Consider the following 19,348-nt stretch of genomic DNA (forward strand, 5'->3'; position numbering starts at 1 on the left):
GTGTCCAGTTCTAAGAACGTTTTTGTGTTGTCGCAACGTTAGAGGAACGTTACATTTTACCATTTTTAAACGTTATGACAATGTCATGTTTTAATGTTCACACAATTGTTTATTATTTGATTGTTATGTAAATGATATAAAATAATAAAATTCAATGTTTCTCTAAAACATTATTTCTGAATGTTCAGTGAATATATTGCTGTAAGAAACACAATTCACCTATAAGGTATAAATGTTGATGATTTGTTTCATTTTAAGTCACCATTATTGTGATTAGTGTTTGTTTTAGCTGGACTCTTGACATATTACTTGCTAGTTTTTCCCCTGGTTGTGTTAACTTTGTGTTAATACACCACATTCGTTATGAACATGTAAAGTTAATAGTGTAATTATGTGGTTCATGGTACATAATGGTAAAGATCATCACCTTAGTAAATTACTTATCAAAAGTTTGTTTTCTGTCAATAAAGTTTGAGATCCAGCACGTTCACAGAAGTTTGTCATTAAGGAGTTTTAGAAACTTTGGACAAAAATATCCGCTTTATGATTGGGATGCACAAACATCAAGAATCAGAGTATGAATCTCAACCATGGTAACAATTAAATGAAAAACTTCATGCTGCCATTCAGGAATCCCAGCATGCACTGCAGCATGGATAAATTTTTTTCACATTTTAGTTGACCCCATGGTTGAGATTCATAGTCTGATTCTTGATGTTTGTGCATCCCAATTATTCAACGGATATTTTTGTCCAAAGTTTCTAAAACTCCTTAATGACAAACTGCTGTGAAAGTGCTGAATCTCATTTACTTTATTGACAGAAAATAAACTTTTGATTAGTAATAACCCGATGATGTTCTTTACCAATATGTACCAACCATCACAGAACTACACTATTAACTTTACACATTCATAACAAATGTGGTGTATTAACACAAAGTTAACAACCACAAAAAAAAAACACCAAACAAAAAGTCAACAGTCCAACTAAAACAAACACGAATCACAATAAGGGTGACTTAAAATGAAACAAACCATGAACATCTAAACCTAATAACTGAATTGTGTTTCTACAGCAATATTTTTACTGAAGATTCAGAAATAATGTTTTATTTCAGTTTTTAAATAATAAAATGCAATGTTTCTCTATCATTTACATAACAATCAAACAAGTAAATATTATAAACAGTTGTTGTTTTAAACATTGTGTGAACATTAAAGCTCCCGTTCTGTCTGTGATTTTGAAGCTTTGATTGTGTTTATATTGGGCAATATAACATGTGTTCATGTTTCACGTGTAAAAAACGTGGTATTTTTCACACAATTTACTTATCTGTATAGCGTTGTTTTCACTGTCCTCAAAACAGGCTGATGTCTTCCTTGTTATGTGAAGTCCCTCCTTCAGAAATACGTATTGAGTTCTGATTGTGTAGTTTGTTTAGTGTGCTGTGATTCGATAGCAGCTTAGCTTAGCAGAGCCGTTTGAGCCAAAGCTGGTGACTGACGTATTCCTGTGGGGGGAGTTTAGTCAACGAACTGTTTTACTGACGTCATTAAAGCAGGAAAAAGAGGGCTGTAGTCCAAACCGGACGTTCGTTGTAGGCTTTTAAAGAGGAATTCTATTGAAGAAAATATATCGCCTGGCAGTGAACTTTGAGCTTTATCATTTTACAGGTATTATTATGCCAGGGGTGTCCAAAGTCGGTCCTGGAGGGCCTGTATCCTGCAGAGTTTAGCTAAAACTTCCCTCAACACACCTGCCTCAAAGTATCTAGTCTGCCTAGTAATACCTTGATTAGCTGGATCAGGTGTGTTTGATTAGGGTTGGAATAACCCTCAATTTCCACCGACTGCGGAGCGGCTGCAGATCGGCTCCGCTGCGCTGCGTTACGGCTCCGCACTCCGCCGTCCGCCAATACCCACCAGATCCGTATTTGTTGCAGAGCGGCTGCGTGCTGAAGTGACGAAGACCCGTGAGTTCTCGCAAATTCACATGAAGATCGCGCGATATCTAGTTCTGTCTTCGCCCATTATGACGTTGAATTATGACACAAACCAGCCCAGATCCCAACACGAGATCTCGCGAATTCTGGTATGATCACGTGATAAATTCATGGCTCCGCCCTGCGGAGCTGTCCGGCATCCGTCAAAAATAGAAGCTCTGCGTATTTGTGCCGAAGGGCTGCGGATGGCCGGAGCTGTGACGGATTCGGAACGCAGTCAGTGGAAATTCACACATTGACTTGAATGGAATCCGATTGACTCTGCCGCCGTTCCGCAGCAGATCTGCAGCCGCTCCGCAGTTGGTGGAAATTGAAGGTCAAACTCTGCAGAGACACCGGCCCTCCAGGAGCAGGAGTGGACACCCCTGATTTATGCTATTATAGCAACATTACACACTAACTAGGGTTTAAAAAATGGTATCAGGAAGAATGTGACCTTTAAAACATGACATTGTCATAACGTTTAAAATGGTTTCACGAGTTCGCCCTTACATCTAATCTGATTGCAAAAGTAAGCATATTTTGGCGTGCTGTCCTGGGGGAGGGCTCAGGATCCGGAGTGAAGCTCGAACTCCGAATCCGGGGTATGGCCCAAACCCGGAGAACTCCCCCATCCCAAACTGGGATAGAACAGATTAGAGTGGCGAGTTGGGGTGGTGGAGGGATATCCGAAAACAATCACGATAGACTGAGGTAGGTAGGAAGTCTGTATATGTAGTGTTTGGCTGATTACCAAATTAGATGCACCTGTGCTTGATGAGTTAATTATCTGATCGTGCTCCTCCCGAACCTTGTTAATAAAACATCATAAAATGTAACATTCCTCTAACGTTGCGACAACACAAAACATTCTTAGAACGTCAAGAAAAGTGGACACTTTTTACGTTGGCAGAACGTTTTTGGGAACCATGGGAGCTTTCCGGGAACGTTCTTAGAACTTTTTTGTTAGCTGGGAATGTGGTAAAATAGGCGCTAACGATCTATGTTTTCATGGGTGTTAGATTTTGACAATGGGGGGAAATAAACAGTGTTTTCATGTAAACTTCTGACTCTGGGGAGAACTGCACCAGAAGAGGAGACAAGCTGCGCAGCTGCCTGGAAGCGCAGTGTGTTGAGCTGCCAGCTCCACCTGCTTCTCACTCCGGTATTTACCCAGAAACATTGTTTGCTCACAATGTAGGGTGTGATACTATAAAGTATTGGTATATTATTCAAATAGAGTACGAACATAAATGTATGCTATTCTACCTGGAGTAGATGTTAAAACAATGTTGATGCTCGATGATGCATTTGGAGCTCACCTTTCTTTTAAAAAAACTGAGTGAGCCACTGCTTGCCCTCATTTGCCTTTCTCTTTTTAATCTTCTTTTCTTTTAGTTTTTGAGCCCCAGATTTTCCTTTCTTAAGTCCTTTCCTGTCATCCTAGTTTTTATCACAGCTCACTCCAGGTCCTGTCTCATCAACTGATTCACCGCAGGTCTGCAGCAGAAGGACCTGACCTGTGGGTCGTACCTAGGGTTGCCAACTGTCCCGGATTAGCCGAGATGTCCCGTATTTTAAGCCTAATTTATTTGTCCCGTACGGGACATGCCGCATCCCATTTTTTTACTGCTATGCTTGATCTAACCAGTGACTGATACAACAGGCTTCGACTTCATGTGGCGCCACAACGACAGGCAGATATTAAAATCCCGCCAGAGGGATTCGAGAAATCCTACAGAAGCCGCTATCGAAATGCTCTCGCGGTACTTTGATGTCATCCACTGTCAGTCCTTGCGGTGCCACAAGCAGCAGCAGTGCTGATCACGACACCTTTTATCCAATCACAGATCCCCAGCACATTCAGTACATGTTTAAGATTGTCAAATAATAAGATTTTATGTTTGCTTTTTATACAATCGGTTACTTAGCTGTTTGTATAAGATCGGCATAGTTACAAAGTTTGGTCTCAATTCTGAAGAGATCGCTGATCCAGACCTGCCTAAAACGCATCAATCTGAAGGATTGAATCACTTCACCGGGGCGGCAGTGGCCTAGTGGTTCATGTAGGTTGTCTACAAACCGGAAGGTTGGTGGTTCAATCCCTGGCCCCACCAGACCAAGTGTCGAGGTGTCCTTGAGCAAGACACCTAACCCCAGCTGCTCCCGATGAGCTGGATGGCACCTTGCATGGCTGACACCGCCGTCGGTGTGTGAATGGGTGAATGTAAGGTGCTTTGGATGGCCATAGGTCTGTTAAAAGTGCTATATAAATGCAATCCATTTAACATTCACATACTGTAAGTGTGTTTTAATTTATGTTTTTGATGTTGACCCTGTAAGACCACATTTTATAGAATCTATGTTAGTTTAGTTTGTCACAAGATTTATATGAAGGGGATAACGTTTTATTTACCTTTAGTGCGGGAGTCACAAGTGTTTTGTTTTAGGCAGGTAAAGTTAACTTAATGGTTCAAAAGTAGCCTATGTGTTAAAAGTAGGCTACCTGCTGTAAATTAACAAACTATTAATAAACCTATCATGTATGTTCCCAGGGCATAAGAGTTATAAATTAATATTTAATTAGGAGATATAAAGATATATTTTGACAAATACACTGTATACAAAACCATATACGCACTGCTGCGACAGGCCACATTTTGTCCCGTATTTCAGAGTGAGAGAGTTGGCAACCCTAGTCATACCATACAAAGATTCGATTCGAAGGGGTTGTGGGGCCCAAAAATTACTTTTTTTATACCAAACCAGGGCCTAACTACAAGTTTAGTTTTGCACAGGAAAGTTTTTATTTGTACATAAATGCTATACAAATGTTAGTGCATGTATATGTATGTATATAAAACTGACTTCTAAGGGTTCCCCCTGCCTCATTACAACCAGGGGGGCAGGGTTTCATATTTTATTGAAGCTTCCCCGGGCTCCGCCGTTGATTATCGGACCCCCACCTGCTGTTATCATTCCATTGACTCCCATTCATTTTGGCGTCACTTTGACAGCAAATAGCTTTACATCTGCGGCATTTAAAGACTCCATTTGTCCATTAATTATTTCTAAAGAAACATGAAAATGTATAAAATTCTCCATTACCCTGTATCTTACGTTATGGCCCAGTAGAAGCAGTTTTTGTAAAAACAGGCTAACGTTTGCGTCATAACCTGCGACTTTGTGTCGCACAGTAGATAATTTACCGTATGGACAGGAAGAGAAGCTCGCATGAGGCAATCGGGTGGATGCGGAGGCATAAAGTCAAGGGAGAATCCCAGAGAGAATCCATTAAAGCAACGGGACAAAATTGTTCAACCACGTTCCTTTTACTGTCTATGGGTGATTCAGATTTCTCTTGGCACAGCTATTAGAAGACTTACAATTGACAGGTTGCTCACGTGATATCTATGTCATCAAGCTCAATATTAATCTGCGCAGTACGCCGACCCCCAGGAAGTGCAGGCTTCTAATTGACTTCACTTGTCTCCGTTGAATCCAATGGGGTTGCTGTGTCCTTTTCTTTTACTGACTATGACTACACGCCCCTGATCGGATGCGTCGTGTCGTGCTAGCGGAAGTCAGTTGACAAAATGCGGAATAGCGAAGAATTAAAAAGGGGCGGGCGGAATAAGGTGAATTGGATTCTGCTTTAAAACTGGTATTTCTGAGAGACTTGAGGTTGGGATTAAGTGGATTTGATGGAAAACTATTTAATGAACTTACAGTAAGTGTTGAGAGCATTCGTTATTATCATTCTGATTTCTGATGGAGGTGGCGTTTAGTGGCTTTTGCATCTGAACTCTTAATTTGTCATTTAATTGTGATTTTAGCACACAATTTTGGAAATGTCTATCTTCCGCCATTCAAGTAGGTAGGACTTTAGACTTGCATGATTGAAATAAAGGCGTTGCAAACATGGCCGCCTAGCATCTAGGCACTTCGCTAAATGGACTTTGTCTGAACTCAATGTTATGTAGTGATCTGAGCTTTGTGATCGTTATGGAAGAACCCTTCTAGAAAATGGGCTCAGCGTGATCATAAAGCGATGATCAGCAACAATACTCAGGCAGGTATTAAAGGGTCCAAAGTGTGCCAAAAATGCTTAGTTCTAGCAACTACAACTGCCAGTTTATTTCCTGTAACTAAAAAGTGACAGTATGTATCTGATGAAACCAACCAGTTACATAACAGTTACATAAAGAGTTTGACCTCATTGGTGGACTGTATTTAAACTGAAACATGAATTTGAATTTAACTGTGATTTATTATTGCAGTCAGTATCCCAACAAAATAGATTTACTATTTATTCAAACAAGGATATAATCATTTTATTCAACTCTAATTTAGTCATTTCTATTCTAAATGCACAGTATTCAAAGGTGTGTGGTACATGTACATTTATTTGAATAAACATTGTAACATTTTCATTTTGTTGCAAGATCAAAAGAGGATTATGTAAAATATTTTTAAACATTTGTTCAACAAGCCATTACCGTGCTCATTACTAAGTGCTACAGTACATCTATAATTATTTTATTTTAATATAGGCTAATAGTGCAAGTATTTTCAAGGTGGACAGTCAGAGTAAACAAATATTTCATGTTGAACAGAACAAGACATGTCCACCTGCTATTGGTAACTTCTCACATTCACTTGGTTATTTTAGATGTCATTTTATTCGTATGAGAACACTCAATCTGTCGCATGTAAGCAGGTGTATCAGACCCAGGCCTGCCAACCGGAGAAAAGGCGACTGAGGTTTTTAGGGTCCATGGCCTGTTGGATGAGGAGGTTAACCTGCCCCCCGACACTGAGAACCGTTCCCTCCTCAACACCCTTCAGCTTCTCCTGCAGTCTGAGTAACACTCGCTCAGCCACTTTATTAAAGCTCTGACTGTCACTGCTGAAACATTAAACACAATAATACTGTATTAGCCACATGCACAGATTTCATCAGTGAGAATCAAATCAGATCATGATCATGCACATACTGAGAAATGAATGTTTAACTCTAAGTTGCTTTGAAATAAAGCTTGTGCCAGACCTGGCCTTGCGGTGTCCATCAAGCTCATCTCCGCCTGGCGTGGTGTTAAGTGTGGCATTAAGCTCCGCCTGCTCATCGTGTTGCTGCAGGTAAAAAGCCTTTAGAGGGTTCATGGTCCAGTCGAACAGAGGGTCATACAGCAACACCTGCGCACAGAGACAAGTTTAAAAGCCCACTCATTTACTGATGAATGACAGGTAAGAGGTGTGTGTGTGTGTTTATCTCTAGATACCTCCACAATGGTTAACAGGGCTTCCTGAGAGCTCCTCATGACTTCCATCGTCTTCTCGCAACATCTGAATAGGAAAGATAAAGCCTTCAGTTCCTTCCATGTGGATACACCTTTCATTTTAAATGCCACAGATGCATCCAAAGTCTCATTTTAGGGCAGTTTCACACTTGGGCTACGTTTACATTACAGCAATTTCATTTTTAAATGCATATTTAATACAATTGGCTGAAAATGTTAAAGGCATAGTTCACTCAAAAATGCTAATTTAATCTTAATTTCAACTAGATATTTGTTTTAGATGTCAGTTTGGCCACTAGCCTATGGAGCTTGAATTATAACAAAACGTTTTGAATTTGAATGGCGTAAACTTTCACCCTTAGAAAATACATATTTTTAAGAATACGCCATAAAATGACTCAATTTTGGTCTATTTAAATGGGTCTGAGTTTGGTTTAAAGATGAGGCAAGTCAAGTGTGAAACACCCTGATTAATTTACTAAAGGTTTACCTCCTGAAGACGCCCTCCACCCCACTGATGCCCATCCCATCCACGATGTCTCGAGAAAGTCTGAACGGAACCGTCTCAGGGGTGGGTAAGATTTTACCCTGCTCAAATGCAACACCTGTGTGGAAAGATGATGCAAGTTAAGGTATACACATAGATTAAGAGATCGATTAAGAGATCAAAACATTTCTGTGCACATACCAAGGTCTATGTGGACCAATTCTGCGGTCTGTTCATCAATGAGAATGTTCTGAATGTGTCGATCACCCAAGCCAACGATGTAACCAACTGTAAGAAAAAAGAAACAGTATAGATCACATGATTTTTGATGTGCTAGGCTACTCTGTTTGGTTGCAAGGGAGCGAATTGGCATCTGACAATGATTACACTGCAAGCCGTGAGTAAAATGTGATGTAGAGATATAGGTGTTGCTAAATGGTTGCTAGGCTACTCTGTTTGGTTGATAGGGAGTGAAATGGCACCCACCAATGATTATACTCCAAGCCATGAATGAAACAACCCCATGTCTATGATGTTCTGATGCAGAGATATAGTAGATGCTAAATGGTTGCTAGGGAATTTAGTTTGGTTGCTAGGGAGTGAATTGTCATCCACCAATGATTATACTCCAAGCCACAAAAGTAATCATCCTTGATGACTCATGATTTTAGATCCAAGTTTGCAGAAGTTTTAAGAAAAAATTATTATTTTCATATCTCGAGACCACTAGGTGGCCCTTGACCAAACCAGGCATGCAAACTCAGGTCATAACTGTGATTACATTTAGCAAGTTTCATGACCATACACTATAATTTTGTGAAAATACAGCTGTATGGCTTGATTGCCGTTTAAGGTTTGGTTCAATTATAAGGCAAACTAGTGACCATACATCAGCATATCCAACCTGGTGAAAAAAATCAATTTTTGTTGAGGAATTATAACATGTATGTCTTGAAATACAAAAAAGAATGTAACTTCTCAGTTTCCACAAATTTCAGCCATTTATCCATTTTGTGATTAGCATATAGTCCAAAAGCTATATGTATTCCAGTCAGAATAAAGCTTACAAGCGTAAAGCAAGACCTGCCATGTTTGGTATCGTTGAACTCGGTAACGATTCAGGACTCCAAGGAAACAAGTCCCATGAAAATTTGTCAATTGCAGCCAAAGTTATAGGCATGTAAAACATTTGTCTGACCACTAGGTGGGAATGCGCATTAATCATCTTTTAATCAAGTTCCAAGTGTCATATCAATATGCATACAAATCTGTTTTTCGTGCACTATCAAAATTCTTTTGATAACTTTTTGCCTTGAGTGTCTCTAGATGCTACATACCGAATTTCGCGGCAATCAAACAAAGGCTGTAAGACGAGTTTAAAAAGTTCGGCATTTTGTTTCTAGAACTTACGAATCAGAAGGTATAAGCAAAAACATACGTAAAAATTTTGACTGTTGGTGGCTCTAGCGGGTTTGAGATACACTCCAAATTTCAAAAGTGTGCCAAATTTCAAAACGTTTCCTACACACGCGTCTTTGAGCTGCCATAGACGCAATTACTATATTAACATCGGCACCAATGGACAATAACGTTATGCTTATTTACATTTTTACATTTTAAAGGCCATTAAATTCAAATAAATTTTATTGGTTGTTTAATAATTTAGTTTCCCTGTATCTGTAGTATGTGGTGTGGACTCTGCACCTCTCTTAAATTTAGATTGCTTTTAATAATTTATGGCCTGGTTTTCGTAGACAAGGCTTAAGCCTAGTCCCTGACTAAAATCCATGTTTGAGCGGTCTTAACAGAAAACAACTAACCCTGACATATCTAAAACTTATCAGTGTCATTGTTTTGCCACAAGTTGTACACCTGTTAAAAATCAGGCAGAAATTGTGTGATTGTATGATTGTGAGTTTTTGTACCAATAGAAGAGGTGGCCACACTGCGAGTATATGCTAGTCGTCTCTCCAGCCACACGGCAGGGTCCAGGAAACGCTCCATGCAAAAGTATCGAAACACTGGCCGGAAATGCTGGCACACCTCTGTGAAAGCCTCAAGTTTGGCATCAAATTCCAGTCTTTGAGCATCCTACACATAATAGTTCAAACAATAAATGCCACCATTTATTTTTAATACACCAACCATGTAATGGCAATTATGTCTATAGGAAGTAGTACCATCATTTTCTTGCGACACGCCATGTTGGTCCAGTCCTGTGGTCGAAAGCGCTTGTGTGCCCCCTTCTGTGGGTCTACCAGGAACTCTCCAATGGGTACAGTACCAGAACACCACTCCAAAACACCACTGCGCTGGGAAAATGGCACCACCTGGTCCAAACACAAGACTCAGTGTCATCTAGGTCCAAGTAAAGATAGGTATTCAAATTTAACTTTATACATCTCAAATCATTCAACAAACCAGTGTTTCCCATACATAAGCCCGCCCAGGAAGATAACATTCAAATTTCACTTTTACGAATTTCCATACGAAATTGAGCTGACGCATCCAGTGCGTGGTGTCAGTTGTCTTAGTACTACAGTGTGCGACCATTTTAAGACGACCGTCACCCTCCGCTGACCGCATTTATTCCGTTACTAAAAAACCCGCACACCCACCGACCCCACCCCAGAAAGAAAGTAACGCCACCATTACGGTCTGTACCCCATCGATCAAAGTAGTCAGAAGTTGTCATTTCCACCACTCAAACAAAGCTATGTTTGAAAAAACTCACACTTATCAAAGTCAATTTATAAATTGTAAATATACCCGAGGTATTTAGAAGAAGGTTTCTAAAACTCTTCTTCACCTTAACTTTACTTAAACTCTCTTAACTCTTTCACCGCCAGCGGTTTTTTAAAAAGTTGCCAGCCAGCGCCAGTGTTTTTCATGATTTTCACAAAAGTTGAATGTCTTCCAGAAAATGTTTTTCTTTAAATATATAAACATACACTATACCGAATGAAAGAACAGACTCTCTGCTTTCAAACAAAAAAGTAGTTCTTTTGTAATCAGCTTTTGAATATGGGTAGGTTTTTGCAAAAACACCACATTTTGAGCAAAAAGCAGAGATAAATCCATTTTTGTGACGGACTTCTCATAGAGATCCCATTCAGAGCGATCTTTAAAACAGACACGAACATGCAGCCGCTTGCCATAGGGCAATACTTCCGGGTTTAAAAAGTTGGATAATAGCGGTATTGCGGAAAGCCGAAAATACTCGTCATTGGCAGGGAAGCGTTTTCTCCTGATTGACAAGATGTCTCGTCAATGGCGGCGAAAGAGTTAAAGACATTACTGAAATGATATCTGTTTGGACTGTAGTGATTTTACCACATAACATAACATCATTACTAATATTAACTCTTTCGCCGCCATTGACGAGATATCTCATCAATTAAGAGAAAACGCTTCCCCGCCAATGACGAGATTTTCCGTCTTTCCGCAATACCACTATTATCCACTTCCGCAACTTATACAACCCGGAAGTAGCGCCTCACGTAAAAGAGAAAGAACTCCGTGTATGTTTTAAAGATCGCTCTGCACCTAATCTCTATCAAAAGTCCTTCGCAAAAATGGAATTATCTCAGCCTTTTGCTCAAAATTGGGTGTTTTTGAAGAAACCTACCCTTGTTTGAGAGGTGATTACAAGAGAACTAACGAAGGTAGGATGAAACGTTTTTTTTGTTTGAAAGCAGAGGGTCTGTTCTTTCATCTGATATATTGTTTGTTTATATATTTAAAGAAGAACATTTTCTGGAAGGCATTCAACTTTTGTGAAAATCATGAAAAATGCTGGCGCTGGCTGGCAACTTTTTTTTTAAAAACGCTTGCGGGGAAAGAGTCAAGAAAGTACAGAGTTCATAGTTGTGTTGTGCATGTGGAGTGTTTGTACTTTGTAGCGGCGGATGTTGAGTTTTCTTTTGCGCGTTTCTGCATTACGTTGCAGAAGTGTGGAGCACATATGAAACACCTGCTGCATCACAGCATCCTGCCTCAGATCATCCTGACCCTGTGTCAAAAAAAATTTACAACATTTACAAGCGTTTCAATTTACAGCTGTGTACTTGTAAATCACAACAGTCAGGAGATTTTATTTATTTTTTCTGTGATGGTATGACTGGAAGACATGCATATTTGTCACAAAAAACATTTATGCATTTATGTTTTGTTCTTGTTTAAGTTTATAATGGATCTTCTGGAAATATAATCAAATCTGCTGGATCAACAGCAGAGACAAAGGTCTGTGAGAGACAATGATGGTGTCTTTTCTGGGCTGGTTACATACAATTATGGGAAAGATGAAGCAGCTCTGCATGGATCTAAAAGGGTGGTTACTTCATTAACAAGTCAGAAAAGTCACTTGAAGCCATTTCAAAGCAGTTACAAGTTGCAGGATCAGCTGTGCAAACAACTGTCTGTGTGTAAAAGGTCCATGGCACAGCAATGGCAATGTTTCACTTGAGAAGAAAAGGTAAACTATCACCTGTTGCTGAGATAAATTTGATCAGGATGCTCAACAAAAACCACCAAAGACTGTAGCAAATGGCTCGGAGTCAGATTGAGGCCATTTGGCATCTGGATCGTAAACAGCCCTAAAATTGTGACTTTAGATAACCCTGTGTCCTGATAACACAATCACCCAGATATCTACCACCTATCAAGGCTGTAAAGTGGGCGACAATTAAAACAAATGCAGTTTTCAAAGGAGGTTCAAAGGGATCCCACCAGAGAAACCTGAGAGCCGTTCGTTCGACGATTGCCAGAGACACAGCTGGGGGCACAGACTATATGTCTGTGATGAAACCACATTTAAAAATCACAATGAGCTGTTTTAATGTATATATATGTTATATCCCTTTACTGCATGATCATGTATGTGTGATGTAACTGTGTGTTAACACTTTAGTTAGATTTTGTTCACTGTAGCATGGTTCATATCTTAGGTATGAAATTATTATTCAACGTGATCTTAAACCCATGTCTTGTCTAGTATCAAATTAATCTACTCTTTATTTCCCAATCATTTCTATGTATCATATTACCATAAGCCGCATCAATGTCATTTAGTATCGATTTGAAGAGTTATGGAAACAAACTTTTATCATAATGCAAATGTGATGTCTGAAAGAACAAAGGCTTGTTTCCCCGCGCACACATTGGCCATACACCCAAAATGGGCTGGGCGTGTGAAAGGTCAAAACGGCCTATCGCCCAAGCCATCATAGATCATAGCTCATTTAGCTCAATGGCTCAGTTCGCTCAATAGCTCAATTCGAACGATTCGCTCAGTATCTCAGTCAGTGGCTTAGTTCACTCATGAGCGCTCAATCGCCCGGTTACTTAGGTAACCCGCCAGCGCAGTTTGGAAACTCGCTGAGACTCAACCAGAGTCCCTCGGATTCATCATCTTTTCTCTGAGCCCCGTCTTTCTTCGGGACAGTCTTCCTGGCTTGCACTTTGCGCTAGAGTTCGGAAAACCACGCGGACCAATCCGCCCTACGAAACAACTTAACGGACTACATCTTACGAACACATCTGGACTCTCTCTCTCTCTCCTTGCTCGCACCGCGTGCAGCAGAAACTTCGCAAAGAAAACACAAAGAGCCAAATGCAAGTATAAACTTGTCTTACTCGCTGATGTTTAAGCTTTACCCCTTATAAAATTAAGGCGCTACTTAGAGATTTTCCGATGGTTTGTGCAGATGTTAAGCAATAGTGCTTTGCCAATCTTTTACTCTCTCTCTCTAGCTTTTTCAATCTTTTCTTTCTCATCTATGTTTTATGTTATTGTATGTGTGTATGTTTAGTTAGTCGTTATTGATTGATTCTTTATTTGTCATTCTCATGTTGTACATAAAAACGAAATTGTGTTTCACACATCCACCGTTCAATAATCATTCAGTGCATTAATAACTAATAAAAGAGCACACTTTAAATATAAATATCCTAAAATACACTAAAAGAAGGCTAAATAAATAAATAATCTATTTTCAGTACAAATCACATTCTCTGGTTAAGCAGTCTAATGGCTGTGGGAAAAAAACTGTTTAGTAGCCTGCTGGTTCTTGCTCTGATACTTCTGTATCTTTTACCAGACTGAAGGAGTATGAACATGTCATGTGAAAAGTGAGTGAAGTCTTTAATAATGCTGTTTGCTCTCATTTTACAGCGTTCTGTGTATATATCTTCTATACGTGGCAATGGAGCACCAATGATTTTTTCAGCAGTTCTCACAATCCTGTTCAGTTTACGTCTTTCTTCTCCCGTACTGTTTCCGAACCAGCAAGAGATGCAATATGTGAGAATGCTCTCTATGGTGCCTCTATAAAACATGGTCAAGGCTGGAATAGGAAGCTCCACCTTCTTCAGTCTACGGAGAGAATGAAGACGTTGTTGTGCCCTCTTGACTATAGCTGTTGTATTTTCACTGGAGGTTAACTCATCAGTCAGATGGAAGCCCAGGAACTTGACACTGTGTACTATGTCCACCTCAGAACCACTGATGTTCAATGGGAGATGGTGCCGATTACTAGTCTTCCTAAAGTCAACAACCATCTCCTTCGTTTTTTCAGTATTCAGGACGAGGTTATGTGTTTTACACCATACTGTCAACTGCTCCACCTCCTCTCTATAAGCCGACTCATCATTGTCAGTAATGAGGCCAACAACTGTGGTGTCGTCAGCGAATTTTAAAATGTGATTGGTGGTAAAACTAGCAGAACAGTCATGTGTCAACAACGTAAACAGTAAAGGGCTAAGTACACACCCTTGTGGTGATCCTGTGCTCACTGTGGTTGTCTTGGATATTTTATTACCTATTCTGACTGTCTGCCGTCTCTCCGTCAAAAAGTCCAAAATCCATCTGCACATGCCAAGATCCACTCCAAGTGATAACAACTTTTCAATAAGTTGTTGTGGCAAAATTGTATTAAAAGCGGAGCTAAAATCAATGAATAAAATTCTTGCGTAAGTGTTCCTGTTTTCCAGATGTGTCAAACTGAGGTGAAGCAGTGTAGATAGAGCATCCTCCGTTGATCGATTTGCTCTATATGCGAACTGCAATGGGTCCAGACTGGTTGGAAGACATGATTTGATGTGGTTCATAACAAGCTGTTCAAAGCATTTCATAGCAATTGGGGTCAGGGCTACAGGACGGTAATCATTCATGGTGGATGGCTTTGGCGTTTTAGGCAAAGGTATTATAGTTGAGCTTTTAAAACAGATGGGCACTCTGGCTTGGCTGAGGGAGATGTTAAATATGTCTGTGAAGACATCCTTCAGCTGTTCTGCACATTTCTTCAGCACACAACCTGGGATGTGATCTGGACCGGCCGCCTTTCTAGGGTTGATTTTTAAGAAGACCCTCTTTACGCTGTCTGGCGTCAGCTGGAGTGCCTGGTTGATGGGAGGCAGCACTTGCCGTTGTGCCAATTTGTCATCTGTGATCTCAAACCGTGAAAAAAAGGTGTTAAGATTATCTGGTAGAGATGTATCATTTTCTGTTATCCGGACAGTAGGCTTATAGCCTATAGCTGTCTGAAATCCCTGCCATAACCGCCTTGTATCCCTTGTGTTGTTAAAATCACTTGACAGCTTTTTCCCATACTCCCTTTTAGCCTCTCGAATTGCTCTCTTTAGATCCTTTCTTGCTAAGTTGTACGCTTCAGTGTCACCAGATCTAAATGCAGCATCCCGAACCCTTAGCAGTGATCGAACCTTTGATGTAAACCAAGACTTATCAGTTGAACGCAGCTTGACAGTTTTTTTAACAGTCACATCATCAGTACATTTACTAATAAATCCCAACACAGTCTCTGCATATTCCTCCAGATTTATAGAATCCTCAGATGTTGATGCTTCCTTAAAAACGTTCCATTCTGTACACTCAAAGCAGCCCTGTAAGGATGAGAAAGCCTCCTGTGGCCACACTCTAATTTCCTTGACTACTGGTGGTTCCTGTCTCACTCTAGGTCTGTATTTAGGTTTCAACAGAATAGTCAAATGATCCGAGCTGCCAATATGAGGTAATGGTACTGAAGCATATGCACTTTTGATGTTTGTGTACAGATGATCAAGTGTATTTTTCCCTCTTGTTGCACATGTAACATGCTGGTAAAAATGAGGTAAAACAGACTTCAAATTAGCCTTGTTAAAATCCCCAGCAACAATATAAAATGCATTCGGATTGGTTGTTTGTAGCTGACTCAGGGTTTTGTAAAGTTCTCCCATAGCCTGCTTTACATCTGCATTTGGAGGAACATACACTGCAATAATAAAAATTGCGGCAAGTTCACGTGGTAAATAAAAAGGTCTGCATTTCACAGTCATAAACTCCACATCAGGAGAGCAGAATTTAAAAATCGTCCTAGTATCAGTGCACCATGAATTGTTTGTGTAAATTGCCAGGCCTCCTCCTCGGAGCTTACCCGATGTTGACATCACTCTGTCCGCTCTATGGAGTGTTAGCCCCATTAGCTCAATTCCAGAGTCTGGGATTTTGTCCGTCAGCCACGTTTCTGTAAACACAAAGATGCAACCGTCCCGTACTCCACGCTGTGACGATCTCCAAAGACTGATATAATCCATTTTAGTGTCCAATGAGCGAACATTTGCCAACAGGACCGAGGGAACAGCCGGCTTACAGGGGTTAGCCCTTAGCCTAGCGCTGAGCCCTCCTCGCTTCCCCCGCTTGCGTGTTCTGTCACAGCGCCGGCGATGATGCTTCCCCGCTATGCAGTCTCGGCGTAGCAGTCTGATCTTGTTAATCCGATCTAGGTCTTTCGGTTGCCTTTTCCCGCATCGCTGTCTAATATCTAATAGAAAGTCGCGGTCGTATACATATTTTCGCCCATTTGCTTTACAAGGCAGGGACGAGACTATTTTTAGCACTGAAAAACTTTCACTAGTGTCAGCAGAGGCCGCCGCAAGCATCGGTCGCGCCGCCATAACTTGTGTACTTCATTTTATAGTTAATAAACCGGTTTGCATTTTCACAATTGAATTGTTTCTGTGTTCAATGCTCACGAAATTAAAGTCACTATTTCTGCCTTTTGATCCAGCTACACGCTGCGAGTAGCACTGTATATCAGTGAGAAGGTTAATTTTAAAGGCCATGAAATTAACATTTCTTAGACGTTAATATACGATTATGGATATATGTCTTCGGTGGACGAACACATTAATTAATTGTTATTATTAATTCTGCTACGCCAGGTAAAACCTGATAAACTTGTATAATTAATTACAGTTAATTATACATAATATTCCCTTTTAAGCTAAAATCTAAGATTCCCTTGGGAATCCCCGTAGTGTTTCGGTCGGAGGTTCATAGTGTTTCAAATAACGTTATTTCCCTCCTCCCGCAAATTCGCTACATATAATGGTGGAGAACGCGCGGGCAGATTTAAACATTATTTTCTGAGCAAACCAGTTACAAATCAAATGTGTTTTTGCATTGTGTGAATGAAAAAGAACTATCAGCTATAACTGATTTCGTTCTTTCTTTGTATGAATGAAAATGTATTTTCCTGTATCATTTTCAGGACGTAACAGACTCGCGCCCCTGTTATGTATAGTTAACTGCAGTCTTTAAGGTAACCGTATTAAAAAAAATACGCTGCATTACCGTCTGATTCCGCCTAATAAAGAGTAGAATTCCTTTATTTAGAGCGAAGCGGTGGTCGAGTGAGCACTCCCATCTGATAAGGCCTTTTTGTTAAATCTCCAGGAAATGATTTACAATTAGAGAAGCTGTCTATTGTATTTTTCCATTTTATTCACGTACGTGGATTTTTAAAATTGTAAGCACCGAGGGTAAGACTTTTCAATTTTAAAGGAGATAAAAACTTGATCAAGTATTTATAGTCACAACGTATGATAAAGCACGTTGGATTCTTGTTTATTTCGTGTCCCGGTAACGTAAGCCAAAAGAGGCACCGGCTGAACACGAGCAAATTACATCCGTCGTCTTAGCAACGCAGCGACCGCCGATGTAATTACTGTATAGAAGCGAATCTTTGTCAGTTTAAAGCGTACTACCTAGTTCTAACACTAGATGTCAGTCTTGAGTGTCTAACACTTCTTCTTCTCCATTACTCTACGTCTGACTTCCGCTTTCTTTGTTTGTTGGGCGAAATATCGCCATCTAGTGGGAAAAGCTCGTTTGGTCCTCTCATAAACTCTTTTGGGAGTGTATGACAGGAATCAAACTTGGATTTTTGACCTTACTTCAATAACTAGGTTATTCTACTACTTTGTAGTTTTATTTCCTACATATTGAATGTTATGGTCTTAAATTATAAATAATAATTAATATTGCTGTGGCTTATTAATTTATTATTTATTTATTTATTTTTTATTTTATTTTGATTTATTTTATTTTTATTTTATTTCATTTTTTTTTTGCTGGTCTCTCTCACTCCTTACTCTCCTGTTCTCTTTTCTATTGTAGAGATTGTATTTTAATTAAGTTTAAATTTAAATTCAATGCAGTTTGATTTATTTTAAATTTTAATTGAATCAATTCTTTACTGTGAATAGAATTCAGCCCCATAAGTCCCATTCTCAGTGAATTCATGTATGTTTTAACTGGTGCAATAGGATAAGCCCCTGTGCATCTCTTGAAAGCTAACACTTGATAGATGAATCAGAGGCTTCGCCAGCGGTGAGTTCTACAAGAGACCGGTCCCGCTGAACTGACTCGAGTGTGTACAGTCGGGGTGCTGCGGTAGCTCCCTCCTTAGCACCTTAGGCAGCAAGACACAGTGCAACCTCTGCCACCGGGCACTCCAATCGCTAACCGTGCCAGCTGACACACAAAAGCCCTAGCGGCAGTGCCAGTTGGTGGGTGACACCTTTGAGTGCGGCCCGGCGGTGTGAAGGGTGTGACTGTTGAGCGGTCGAGGTGGGGAGGGCAGAAGGCCCGGCACTCTTGGCTGCGTGCTCAGGGAAGCGCCTTGTCTCTGTGTTCCACCCTGGGTTGTTTTAAATAGTCAACAAGTGTTGGTGTAAAAGAGATGCACTTTTCTCCCCTCTGTAGCCACTAGAGGCACCAGATCCCTATCAGGTTGGGTCAAGCCCAGCCAATCTAGCTAAGCCACTCCCCTAACTCGCATGACTCCATAGTGCCCTCTCCCTGTAAGGCCCTGTCATCAAATTTAGGGTAGAGAACCTGCTAAGCTGAAACAGGAAACCCCCTTTTCCACCTCCTATCCTCTTCATTCCCCCAGCCTTAGGACTTTCGTCTGTTGGCTGTCTCAATTCACATTTTCAGTTTATTTTATTATTTTTATTTATTTTATTTTATTATTTTATTATCATTTATTTGTTTTTCCTCTCTTTTCCTTTCCTGTTTCATTACATTTCCAGCAACCTATCCTCCTCATTCTTTATTTTGTGTGTTTTATTTTATTATTTTTATCATTATAATTAATTAATTTTAATTATTTTGATTCATTTTATTTTGGGCTGAAAGAGCAAAACTGCACAAACCATTAGGAGAATTCATTAGTAATACGCTCGAATAACCAAATGTCCAAGGCGACCTATAGGTTTTAACAAAGCGACAAATTACTAA

At 40.1% G+C, this 19,348-nt stretch overlaps 1 protein-coding gene across 2 annotated transcripts in view; it reads right to left on the reverse strand.

Moving 5' to 3' along the window:
• Window positions 1–6,209: 6,209 nt before the first annotated feature.
• Window positions 6,210–19,348, reverse strand: part of atm (ATM serine/threonine kinase) — a 69,214-nt gene continuing 56,075 nt past the window's right edge. For both annotated transcript variants that reach the window (XM_073863107.1, XM_073863108.1), the window contains exons 56-63: window positions 11,666–11,782; window positions 9,951–10,100; window positions 9,696–9,861; window positions 7,972–8,058; window positions 7,774–7,888; window positions 7,266–7,329; window positions 7,034–7,179; window positions 6,210–6,892 (exon numbers count right to left, since the gene is read on the reverse strand). In XM_073863107.1, the coding sequence (XP_073719208.1) occupies window positions 6,709–6,892; window positions 7,034–7,179; window positions 7,266–7,329; window positions 7,774–7,888; window positions 7,972–8,058; window positions 9,696–9,861; window positions 9,951–10,100; window positions 11,666–11,782 (1,029 nt within the window). In that variant the 3' untranslated portion in view covers window positions 6,210–6,708. The remainder of the gene's footprint in view (window positions 6,893–7,033; window positions 7,180–7,265; window positions 7,330–7,773; window positions 7,889–7,971; window positions 8,059–9,695; window positions 9,862–9,950; window positions 10,101–11,665; window positions 11,783–19,348) is intronic.

This window comes from Misgurnus anguillicaudatus, chromosome 24 (genome assembly GCF_027580225.2).
Source record: "Misgurnus anguillicaudatus chromosome 24, ASM2758022v2, whole genome shotgun sequence".
In the NCBI taxonomy this organism is placed as follows: Eukaryota; Metazoa; Chordata; class Actinopteri; order Cypriniformes; family Cobitidae; genus Misgurnus; species Misgurnus anguillicaudatus.